The sequence below is a fragment of the Etheostoma cragini genome, chromosome 3 (assembly GCF_013103735.1).
Source record: "Etheostoma cragini isolate CJK2018 chromosome 3, CSU_Ecrag_1.0, whole genome shotgun sequence".
In the NCBI taxonomy this organism is placed as follows: domain Eukaryota; kingdom Metazoa; phylum Chordata; class Actinopteri; order Perciformes; family Percidae; genus Etheostoma; species Etheostoma cragini.
In genome coordinates this window covers 16,955,446-16,967,820 of record NC_048409.1, presented here as the reverse complement: position 1 = coordinate 16,967,820, position 12,375 = coordinate 16,955,446, and the positions used below count along the sequence as shown (strand labels likewise).

Below are 12,375 nucleotides of genomic sequence, written 5' to 3'. Positions count from 1 at the left end.
ATCAGCGTCCAGAAACATTTCCTAATAAGAAAAGCAAAGGTTGAACTAATATCATGATAATGACGGATTATGTTTCAATTAAGTTCCCCAGTAAGACAAAAACGGGCACATCAAAATAGAGGACAGCCATCAGTGAATATAATTATTACTTGCACCTGAGTTTTTTTTACTGTGACACAAAATCTGTGAAAAAGGTCTGTTGAGTCAGTCATTCTCACACACACACAGACAAGGACAACCTTATTTTGTCATCTAAGACAATGACATTTATTAGAAGTAACCACATAGCAAAATCAAAGTATCTGCATAGGGACTTTCATTCTGCCTTGAAGATGCACTTAACATAATTTTTAATAGCTGAAACTTGCAAAACACAGATATGCTCCTCTCAATTTTTAGTGTCTATTTATCGAGAACTTAAATGAAGATACCATCTGATATGACAGAAATCGATGAATGTTAAACCTATTTTATCTTTTTAAACCAAGAAAAGAGCACATGACCTGCCTCTCTAGCAGCAGATGGCGGTATTAGAACTTATCTTTAAATACGACCAATTCTTTCAAACAGGAAGTACAAGAAGAAGAAGAAGAAGAAGTAGCTGCATAAGGGAAGTGTCGCAGAGTGTTCAGCTTAATTCTGTGGCGCTGCGTAGATGTCAACCTGGGTTTTTATCCGCTAATCAGAAGAAACAGATTTCATTGTATTTTTTAACTATATAAACGTCACAGAATGGCCACTGGTAAGTCAAAATGTCTTTTGATCCCGTGTGTTTCTTGTATAAATAATGAAAAGGGTGCCGAATAGCATTGTAGCTAAATTTGCTAACCACCGCGAGGCCAGAAGAAGGGCTCCGTCTATCTCATGGAACATGGCTCATCTTTCACTAGAAGAACAAAGTTAGCTTTGCCGGTGTTTGAGTAAACGTTTATTTTCAGTGCGAAGTTTAGTTTGTCATCACACTTTACTGTACTTTTGTGGCCATGTCTTTAACTTTACTGTAACGTCAGTATATGGAAATGCCGCAGAGTTAGCCGGGCCTTGTCGCGACTAGCGCTAGCTAGCCAACTCAAATTGACTCACGGTGTCTGCTAGCTAGTTAGCATGAATTCGCCTTTGTTTATATCAATGCTGTTTCCCTGCTAGACGAGACACGCTTTGTGCCGCTGTACTTTAACAATAATTTGGTGATATTCACATACAAACAGTTTAGTTTAAAGCAAAGTACCGAGGTTGGACAGCAATTATAAACCTATGGTAGTTTGTCTCGTTTCAAGACTTAGCCCAAGCCTAGACCAAATTGACCGCCATTTTTACCGAGTCGGCGTGGTGACCGGATTGTCTTGGTGCTGGCGGCACCTGTCTAACAGCAAAAAAAAAAAACTGCTGGGTACTGGGTGGGTTGAATGCTAGCAAGACATGAATGCTAGGAACTTTGCCATTGCTCATGACAAACTGGAGTTTGTTCTCGGACTATGTTCCTACCGTCACGGCCTCTAAATAATTAAGATGGCTTAAAGGCAAAAGTACATTCCTTGTACCTGAAAAATATAGTTGTGTGTGTGTGTGTGTGTTTGTTAAATCTCGGCCAACCTTTTTGTAGTAACAAGAAACTGTTTCATTTCCTTCAGATTCGGGCTACGGTGGCTCACAAAGGTATAAACAAACATGCAACTCAATGATTTCCTATGTCAAACCGTTGTACACATTTATTTATTTTTTAAACATAACTGACACATTGGTTGTAAAATCCATGTATAACCTGCAGCTAACTGCTTATGTCATGTGTTTGTAGTTATGGGTCATATGGCGGGCAGCAGAGTGGACAGGTAAGACCCTAACCCAATTAATCTATTTTAGCGTTATAATTTTAAATAAACTTTTGGGCGTGGGATAACATGTCTACTTGGTCATTCTGATTGACAGGGTTATGGACAAGGAAATGGCAGTGGCGCTGGCTCTTATGGGGGGCAGAGTTACAGTGGCTATGGACAGCAAGGTGTGGCAACACAAGGTATAGTATGTCTTTAGTATTTAATTAAAGCAATTTGAAAAACCACAATGATTGGTACATCGGTACTGACGATTCTCACCTAACATTGAACCTTTATTTGGCCAACCTAGCTGTAAGGTTATTACCTCAATGGGAGTGTTAAATTACTGAAATGGCGTGCCATGTTATATCAGGATTGATGGTAATTAAGACCACAGTTTTATGTCACTTGAAGATTTCCAACAGTTTTCCAGAATCCATTGTACATAGGAAGACAGTCAATGATAACAAATTGATAATTGTGTTTGTTATATTTCTTATAAAATGTGCACTCCTGTAACTTTTACGAGCAAAAAAATACGGTGGTAACATCACTGTCATACCCCCACATCACTGCAGTGATGCGGCTGTTGTTGCAGCCCTACACTGATAGAAAAGTCGCAGAAGAATTGACAATGCTTTTTCGGTTTTTGTAAGACCATTTTCATTGACCCCAAAACGATGGATTAAACGGTGCACTGTTTTGAAAGAGGTTTGATTTATCTTTTGTAAAATCTTTTCGACAGACGGTTATGGCCAAGCTCCCCAACAGAGCTTTGATAATTATGGACAGGAACCATCTGGGTAAGCTGCTAATATCACATTGTTAGGGACCTTCTTGAAATGTCAGGGCTGTAGTCTGTGCAGCATGATTCTCACTGACATTCTTTACCTGTTTGTTTTTTTATTTAATGGCTTAGTAACGTTAAGAAGTAAAATGTTAAGATTCTAACATACAAGAATTGGAGCATAATTAAACTATCTAAAACCAAAGGCATAATCTTATTTGTAAATATACTGAAGTGCTAGTCTGTTTACGCAATATAGTTTATTTTACTATTTTGTGCTTCACTTTATGGTTTATTTTTAATTGACAACTGCTTGTCTTACCATCCTAACAACCTATAAGAACATCTCAATAGATTAAAATATTTGGCATCACTGTTGTGCTAACTGTAATGATTTTTGCTAAAAACCACTTCAAGGTATGGCGATAAGTTGTCGTCAACATCGTCTTCTTACGGCCATCAAGGTTCCTATGGTAGCCAGGGTCAAGGAGGAGACAGCTATGGACAGCAAAGCTCTTTTGGTGGGCAAGGAGGTGGTGGCAGCGGAGGCAGCTATGGAAGATGGAGCGAAGGTACAAATAACTAGATTTTGAATTAATATAGATTGTAATTACTGAACGAGCAGGTGCTTCGGGGTTGCTGGCCTCTTCCACTCATGTGGAGTGGTGCCCTTGTACCTATGTCTTTTAGTGAAGCCTACGAGGAGGATGCATTGTAATAAGACTATCAACAAGCTTCCCAATAAAGCCTTTATCCAGAATGACATAACAGAGAATTGCATGCACTTTATTTAGCAAAGATGGGCCTTCTTTTTCTAACCACTTTATAATTAATACCAATAAATGACACCAGTATCAACTTGTGAGGTTAGCTAGTTTTTTTTAACCAGCGATCTGATATAAACTCTCAAAGCGTCAGATTCTTACACCCATTTTATCCTTTCTGAAACAAATAAATGGTACATTTCAAGTTTCTTGTTCACCTTACTGAAGGTCTTTACACACGGGATGAGACTAAATGAAAGTATGAAAAATCTTTTGCTTCAAAACTATTGATACCGTTGATACAGTTTAAATATTTGCACCAGCTTACGACATCGGTGGAACAGAGATCCTTTTGGGGAATGAAGGTGAAGCGAGTAAGATTGTCAGTTGATCTGGTGTGAGCAGACAAGAGGAGTTATGAAGCTTCATGATGAAGATATCATGTGATTGTATGTTGGCTTGACTCTGCAGATTTAGAATGCATAAATGCTGTAGCTCCTTAAGCCCACTAGAGGTGTCTTGTATCCCGGCTTCTGAGTGGAGTGATGGGTGTTTGGCTCCCGAGACTCCAGCCCATGTACCCCACTGCTTTCAGACCACAATTGGGAAGCAGAAAAAAGCTACTGTAAGCTATTTTGAGTTTCCTGTTGACAAAATGCAAGTCAAGTTAATGTCCTTGGGTTAATGGGTAGCCTCTATGTCTTGGGCTTTTGTTGTGAAAGGTAAGAACAGAAGAGACTGTTTCTGCTATTGCTGGCATTTTTGTGCTACTGGATTGGCTCGCTGAAGTGGGCAAGCGTTACTGTCGAGCTTTGAGTTAGGTTGGGTAGTACTGAATAAATCTCTCCGTACACTAGGTGAAGGAGGTGTTCAGGGTGGGAGGTATGGACGTGACCAAGGAGACCGTAACGAAGGAGGAGGAGGGGGCTACAGAGGCAGAGGCCGTGGCGGCTATGAACGTGGTGGATATGACCGTGGTGGATATGACCGCAGTGGTGGATTTGACCGTGGTGGAAGAGGTGGACCTCCTGGTATGGGGTAAGTTGCATAGTGCCACTACCCCCCAAGGTACTTCCTAAACACTGTAAAATATGAGACATGACTTGTTACTCAACACCAACTATTAACTACAAACATCCCAATAGATGATTTTCACCATTCATCTGCTTTGTGCCCCGGAACCTCAAACCTTGGTAATTTTCATCTGAAGTTATCACATGAGTAACATTCATCACCCCTCTGCATTGTGCTCCAGGCGCCTGTATCTTCTTTTTTTTTTTTTTGTAACTTCATTCACCAGCAATTTTTAAGACTTGCTGGTGTTATACCCACGTTGCTGTGAAGATCAAATGATCGTTACATGGTGATTAATTAGAAATTAGCAGCTTGACCGACTGAGGATCTACTCGTTATCATTTGGGTCTTAGGTAAAGCGTTATGAATGACTGAACATGTCGGCCCAAATAGGAGCTTAAAAGGCACCACTAGGGTTGCTAAGAGTCAGGAATTCCCATGGGACGTTAAGCTAGTCAATTTTGAAATATTTGCATGATTTGAAATATAAAAAATGTACTTTTGTTTAAGAATGCATTTAAAGAGGAAATGCACATACATAGCAATATTAGGTCTTATGGCATGTTTCAGTGCACACTTTAATCACACACCTTGGTAACTGGCCAGCGTCCCATTAAATGGAATTAACCCTCCGCGTGTGCAGTGCATGCTCCTATCACATGTGCAGCCAACACTACTGTCCTGTTTGAACCAAAGGACTACATGCTTTCATAACTTCATCATAGGACTAGAGAAAATATAGATTTATATTCAGAGAACGCTGTCAGGGTTATGCAGTGAGTGCCTTGGTAGTCATTACCTGCATTCTGGTTGGAGCAGTTAACTTTACTGCTGATGCGCACGGCTAGCTGGTGAAAGCTAGGTTGCCCTGGTAAAAGAACTAAACATGGAGCTAACTAATGCTCTATTTGCACGGTTAGCGCTGACAGCGATCCCCGTTTGTTTCTCTTTCTCTACCTTTTGTGATCTACTGTTCAGCGGTGTGAGCACAAATAATTGATTTTAAAATGGACTTGTTTTAAAAATGGTCCGCCAGTCAATTAGAACCCCGTCCATGGAAACAGTCTGTAATGACAGAGCTTAAAGTGCTGTGATTGACCAATCAGAATTGAGTATTCAACCATGCTGTGTATAGTGGGTATAACCAATCGTTGCTATGTAAAACAGACCGTTGCCATGGTGGAAGTTCTGATCACGGACTCTGCATGGCCATAAAATCCTATTGCACACAACCCACGTTGTCTCGAATTTTTCTAAGCACTGTAACCCATTAGTGAACTAACTTACCACAAGGCATGTTTCACATTAAATGTTTGTCTGCCTACATGGTAAAAGGTTTGTCTCTCTCTGCATACAACCTGGTAAATAAAACCTGGTCAGATAACTTTCTGTGATTCCTGTGGACAGTTGTCACCTCCCAATTCCCCAACTTTTGCCACACTAGGCAGCAGAGACCTTGTGGTACAACCATATTATCCCAGACAATAAGCCAGGCTTGTTTATTCTGCACAAGGAGTTAGATATCATTTTTGCATTGTAATGCTTTTTCAGGGGCTTTATTATATTAAACAAAAATCAAAGACCTCTACCTAAAGTTTTCTGTATGGTGACAATGATGCCGCACATTAAGATGATAAAATATGTGCTCTACAATGAGATGTAATATGAACTATTGTTTTCACCATTGGGGGAAACTGCCCTTTTTTTTTCTTCTTTTTTTTTTAAATACAAAAGGTCCCGCAAAGGTAGCACTTCTCATTTTTGAAGAGATTCTAGTTAAAGTGTTTTTATATATATTAAACAATAGAAACGCCACTGAAACGATGCCCTTAGACCTGGAGTCACATCTTCAGCTGCTTCACATTCAACAGGTTTCATTGAAGTGTTGTATATTTGACTAATGGCGAACATGTGTGTTTTTTTTTTAACATGGATCTACATTTTATACTACAGGTGTTCAGAGTGAATGAACTAAAACTTCGACCTCAGTTAAAGGATCTCATAAACTCACTCAGTGGAAGATTGCTTATAAGATAAATTTGGCTAATGTTAAAGTCAGCTGGTTTTCCAGCTCTTTGTATCCGATCTGGTTATGTTAATAAAAAAAAAGTAGCAAATTCATTGTAAATGGTGATTAAGATGTAGTGATTGTCTTCGCTCATCCACCTAATTGTTCAGTCAGAGCTGCCTAGTCGTCTGTTCATTGATCTTTAATGTCAAAGACTAACTCATTCCTCGTGTGAGACATTTCCACCATAGTCGCACACCCTGGCAGGAGTGCATACTGATGGGGATGTAGGGGAGCTTTGAGCTCTCAGTTGGGACAAAGGAAAAGCCATCATATCTCCAATTTTTTCCTCTGCAGAGGTGGTGACCGTGGTGGCTACAAAAATTACGGTGGTAAGTGACGAGCATCAGAACTGTGTCGGTGGGGGAGGAAAGAACTTAAGTTAGCAAAGAAAGGGAGGGGGATTTAAAGAAACTTGGTGAATGCCACCATTTTCATGTCCAGATCCCAAGGGACTCAACCTATTAATCTTAAAAGGGTTTCTCTTAAATGACTTCAGATATGGTAAAAAACATGGAGCCTGAGTTTTGAAATAATGGCATTGTTGCATGAAGAAGAGGGCTGATTGTAAATGACGAGGTGCTCCCAGGACGAAAAAGGAACTTTCTAAAACTGAAGACATTTTGATTGTTCATTTCTGGTGTAAGCTCAAGAAAAAAACTCAGAACAATTCTGTTCTTGTTGCACGGTGTTGGTATGTGATGCAACGGTATGAAAACACCCATCAGAGCTGTAAACATGGACATTTTTTTTAATTTTCTTTGCAATTATGCATTGCTAGGGATGAAGTTAATTATTTGTGTGAAATCGTTTTAAAGATTCCTCGCTCAATTGTTCTCGTTCACCCTCTCCTGTGTTTTTATAGGCTCCAGAGACTTCGACTCAAGGGATGAACCAGGTAAGACTCTTTGAGCATTAATAACCTGAAATATACTGATAAATGGACTATAATTTAAAACCTGTCTGTCACTCTAAATGATTATCATCCTTTAATACCTAGTGTGGAAAGTTACTTGATAGCCCATGCCCGTTTTAGTTGAATCATAACTGAAATTCCCTGCAGCATTATTGTACTTGAATTTTAGTGTAATATATTTTAATGTTAGATGATTTAAATAAACTGAATATGGATATTTTTCTGAAAATCCAGATTGTGTTCCATTGTGTAGATGGATTTGATTTTTATACTTGTTGTATGAGAATGAATCAGAAATACTTTATTGATCCCCGAAGGGAAACTGTGTCACAGTAGCACCAGTATTAAGAAGACAGAGACAGAGCACTGCAACAGGCAGCTGAACACTAGTTAACTGGTCTACTTCTGCCTGTGTGATGGACACTGTATCTCCGTATACAGTTACTCCTAATAGAATGATTGCTGACCTCGTCATTGATCTCTTCCACAGCTGGTGAGCAGGACAACTCTGACAACAACACCATTTTTGTCCAGGGACTGGGAGAAGATGCCACAGTTCAGGAAGTCGGTGACTTCTTTAAGCAAATTGGTATCATCAAGGTATTTAATTAATCTCTTGTTGTGTTCTTACTCAATTACACAGGATTATGCGTCCTAATGACCGTAGAGTTGATTAAACAGCCAATGTCTTAATTAATAGTGTCTGAATGAGTCTCTAGTTTACTGCTAAGGTAACGTTTTTTAATAGTTTATTTTTTATTTTTTTATAAGAACATATGTAAATCTCGTAATCCTATTTTAAGTTCGTCACACAAGGACAAAACAGACAAGACAAAACAAACTGATCAAACATATTAAATGCACTGAACACTTATGTTTACATTAATGTCAGGGACTATGACATTTGTTATATTCAAAAAGTTGCAGGTTCTGTCTTTAATCTTGTATCATTTTGTTAGGACAGCATATATTATAAGTATATTTGATGCAAATCATTAACACAATTGGCATATCTTTATGTAAATTAGAGTTTGAATTCTTTTAGCACTTTTTTTAATAGGGATGTGAAAAATAATCCTTAGATGCATTGCATCTAAGGATTATTCAATGCTCAATTCTGAGAAGTTAATAGATTGTGTTAAAATTGCATCAATAATCTGTTTAGAATCTATTTCTGAATTGGAATAATCATATGAGGCGCCAAGAGAATCCCACACCTAGTTATTGGCATCGGACAAATTGATATATAATTTCTTCTTCAGGGCAGAAGTGAAGATCTTAAGTGTTTTTTTGTTCATATTCTTTGGGCCTAAAACAAAGAAATGCTGCTGGTTGCTATTGTTAGTTATTTTATTGAAGTTTGCAGATTGGTGTTCTGAGAAGTTTGCGGCAAAGTGCACTAAACATTATTTCACTGAAAAATGTATTTGAAAAAGTTTTCTTTTGTCTTTTAGTTAATGTTTTAAGTGCAGACTGTGGCAGAAGTGTTCAAAATGTGTTTCTTTATTGTATCTTAAGTAATTAGTGTTAATTATCTTTCAAATAGAGGTTTAAAGCCCATATCGGCCAAAATAAATCGGCCATCCGCTGACCCGGATTTCTAAAGATCGGCGTTGGCCAGAGAGAGCCCGTTCAACCTCTGAAATGAATTATTGTACTTCATACTTCCTTTTTGTTGTCACTCTTTATCCTTTGAATCAGTCACATTAAGCTTTAGTTTAGTGTTAATACCTGGCTCAAACTGGTGTAGAAACCAAACAAAATGTAATCTCTTATCACGTTTTCCTCTTGTTCTTTTAGTTGAACAAGAAGACCGGCCTGCCAATGATCAACATCTACTCTGACAAGGCCACTGGTCAGCCAAAGGGAGAATGCACAGTGTCATTTGATGACCCGCCCTCTGCCAAAGCGGCTATTGACTGGTTTGATGGTAAGAGCACTGTCGTATTTTCCAATTTCTCACATATATATCACTCAGGGTCCCCTTTATTTATCTATCTGATGTTTCATTTTAGGCAAGGAGTTCAATGGCAGACCCATCAAAGTATCATTTGCCACCCGCAGAGCTGAGTTCACACAGAGAGGAGGAGCAGCAGGAGGAGGTGGACGAGGGGGACGAGGAGGTGGGTGTCGATGGCGCTGTCCCAGGGCTCAAATAGTAATCAAATATCTAGTTTCAAAACTGACTTGCTTGTGTTAATGTTTTCTGTCGCTTTCAGGTTTCAGAGGTCGTGGTGCTGGTGGTGGTGGAGGAGGAGGACCCAGCTTTGACATTAAGGGAGGAGACTGGCCCTGTCCCAACAGGTTTGTATACTTTTATGTAAATCAACAAAGGTTAATTTACAGCAGAAGGGGCACATTAAGCTGCTTTGTGAAGGTGAATTTTTTTCTTCTAAAATGTCAATCTGATTTCTCTGTCCTTAGCTCTTGTGGCAACATGAACTTTGCACGGCGGCAAGAGTGTAACAAGTGTGGCGCTCCCAAACCAGGAGATGGAGGAGGAGGATTTGGAGGTAAGTGTTTTAACTTGAATTCAATACTGGAGAAAGTGTCCCGGGGCTTCCCTACTATCTGTGCACACTCCTGATACACAAGACTGTACTCCATTCTGACTCTTACCGCGAGTTATTTCTTCCCCTGGACAAACTGTTGCTTTCTGTCGTCGGCCCGGCAGACGGGTCATTCAGCAGCTGTCCACTCTCCTGCTGACATACGGTCTGCGTGTTTACGGAGTCGGTATGAAATGGATAGTTGCGTCAAATAAAAACAATAAATGCATATTTAAAGTGTCAATTAGAGCAGCAGAGACTAATCAATTTAAGTTGTCAACAATTTAATTAATCAACTATTTTTATCTATAAATTCTGATTCCAGGTTATTAAATGTGAATCTTCTAGTTTTTGTTTTTTTTATAACTTTGAATCCACAACAAGGTTGACCAGTATTAGTTCTGTTTTAGTTTGTCTGACAAGCAGTAACGGGTGTTACCAGGTGCCAGGACAATGTAGGGAAGGTCGTGACAGGTTTTTCTGTCTTTTGACCTCACATGCTCCTCCTAAAAATGACTGACTATAATTAATGCTGATGCATAAATTGTGGGATTACTATTCCTTGCATCATGTGATCGTCCAGATTTTTGGGGTAATGCATATAAAATAAGAACAAGCAGTCAAATACTGATTTGGTCGTTGATTACCACAGCAATGATCAATGCTTCAAGGCGTTGGTCAGCCCAGGTTTGCGTGTTAAAATATGAACCACATGTCTGTTTTTAAAAACTATTTTCCCCTTGTTTTACTGACACTGTTTTTGACTGTTTGCAGATCGTGGAGGCAGAGGCGGTTATGGCGGAGACAGAGGTGGTGGCTTTAGAGGTCGTGGAGGTTTCCGCGGGGGAGATCGTGGAGGAGACCGTGGGGGAGACCGTGGAGGCTACGGTGGAGGATTCGGAGGGGGTTACAAAATGGGAGCAAGGTGGGTTACATTCTTTTTATAATGACCACAATGGGGTGCAGCCTGTCTGAGATCAGTCCAGAAAATCTGAATCGGTAATTTGGTAAAAGAAAAATGATGTGCCCCATTTTCACACAGATTACCGAACATTCACCACATGTACTATATACCGATTAAGTCATTATTTTATCACTTTCCTGGTGTTAACACACTTCATGGCATATTCCATATTTTGGTAATTAGAATAATCCTGGCACCAAGGCTCTTCAAATTGCCATTTTAACTCCCTGCTTTTTAAGAAGCCAAATTGGGAAGCATGTACATTTTCATGCTGCACCCTTCAGTGTGTTTGTGCCATTTGAGGGTTTTGATATATTGCTGTTTGCTGAAGGTGAAGTGCTGCATTAATCAAGGGTTGTTCAAGGAAGGAAGGACGGTCACCTTTTTATTAGTCTCGCTTTGCCGGACCATCCTTCGTACACTGAGGCTGAGTCTGGAAACGGACATTGTCAAAAAGACATGCATGTAGAGGAATTTCCTACAGCACTGGACCAATCCTGGAAGTAGAACGTTGTTGCTATAGACTACCTTTTTATTAAACAAATTGTTATCCATTTACAAATTTAAGAGAAAAATGGGTGGGTGAATGAGGACACAATGCCATATTTTACCCTTGTCTTTGTCATTCAGATGATAGCAGTTGATTCAATGACATGGTGGATGTTGGTCTTGAAAAGAGACACAGCTGATAACGTGACATCCTTGTCTTTTCCTTGCAGAGGTGATCGTAGAGATGACAGAAGAGAGCGGCCATACTAAGTGTCCAGCAGATGGAAACCATTCCAGCCCTTGAGTTTGCCATGGAGGGAGGATTTAGTTTGGGAAAACTGAGGGGGAAAGGACCAGGGATCAGACATCCTGATCTGTGCACCTTTTTGTTTTGTAGCCAGTGCATCCCAACTTTTACTGCTCATCTGTGCGAGGGACAGATGTGTTGAGCTACTGTTGAGGGACTTTGGGGCTGATTGGCACTCTTCGCATGTGGTCAAAAGTTTATTATTTTTTTCTCTGCTTTTGTTTTTTTTTCTTTGTACATCTTTTTAATTTTTCTGATTCTAGCTGCAGATGTTTTTGTGAAGTAGACATCGTACCATTGTTTTGTATGAACGGATTAAATGTTTTTTTTTTTTTTTTCAAAATGATAATAAAAAAAACTGATCTTTTCTCTGTGCTTTGTGTGAGATTACTGTGTAAATACTAGGTGCTAGGAAAGAACATGAAGAAAAAAGAAGTTGGTGCACCAAATAATGCTCCCATGAACATATGTAAATTACTTCTCTTTTTTTTTGTGCATGTTTATAGCATAATTTGATATCAAAGACTATTTTGGCAAGCTTTAAAAACTACATATTTAAATTGCAATAATAGGCACAGCAGAGAAAGCTGCTGTGCAGGCGGCCAGAGGGGCGGGGTGGGCCCGCCCCCCTCCTGTAAGACTC

At 39.5% G+C, this 12,375-nt stretch overlaps 1 protein-coding gene across 4 annotated transcripts; it reads left to right on the top strand.

Annotated features, from left to right (window-relative positions):
* Positions 1-564: 564 nt before the first annotated feature.
* Positions 565-12,099, top strand: taf15 (TAF15 RNA polymerase II, TATA box binding protein (TBP)-associated factor). Of its 4 annotated transcripts, XM_034862313.1 has the most exons (16): positions 566-742; positions 1,632-1,656; positions 1,796-1,829; positions 1,927-2,014; positions 2,560-2,617; positions 3,019-3,173; positions 4,223-4,403; positions 6,805-6,839; positions 7,373-7,405; positions 7,914-8,023; positions 9,224-9,353; positions 9,439-9,546; positions 9,643-9,727; positions 9,848-9,936; positions 10,747-10,897; positions 11,656-12,070. In XM_034862313.1, the coding sequence occupies exons 1-16, from the start codon at positions 733-735 to the stop codon at positions 11,693-11,695; spliced, it is 1,332 nt and encodes a 443-aa protein (XP_034718204.1). In that variant the 5' UTR covers positions 566-732; the 3' UTR covers positions 11,696-12,070. The 4 variants fall into 4 exon arrangements, with proteins under 4 accessions (XP_034718211.1, XP_034718220.1, XP_034718204.1 ...); XM_034862320.1 differs by lacking the exons at positions 2,560-2,617; positions 3,019-3,173 and having other exon boundaries at positions 565-742; XM_034862329.1 differs by lacking the exons at positions 4,223-4,403; positions 6,805-6,839 and having other exon boundaries at positions 565-742.
* The last annotated feature ends 276 nt before the right edge of the window (positions 12,100-12,375 follow it).

Excerpts from the sequence above, each read along its gene's own strand:
- taf15 (XM_034862313.1), top strand. Across the intron at positions 1,830-1,926 it reads GCGGGCAGCAGAGTGGACAG|GGTTATGGACAAGGAAATGG; the intron begins GTAAGACCCTAA and ends TCTGATTGACAG. Across the intron at positions 9,354-9,438 it reads GGCTATTGACTGGTTTGATG|GCAAGGAGTTCAATGGCAGA; the intron begins GTAAGAGCACTG and ends GTTTCATTTTAG.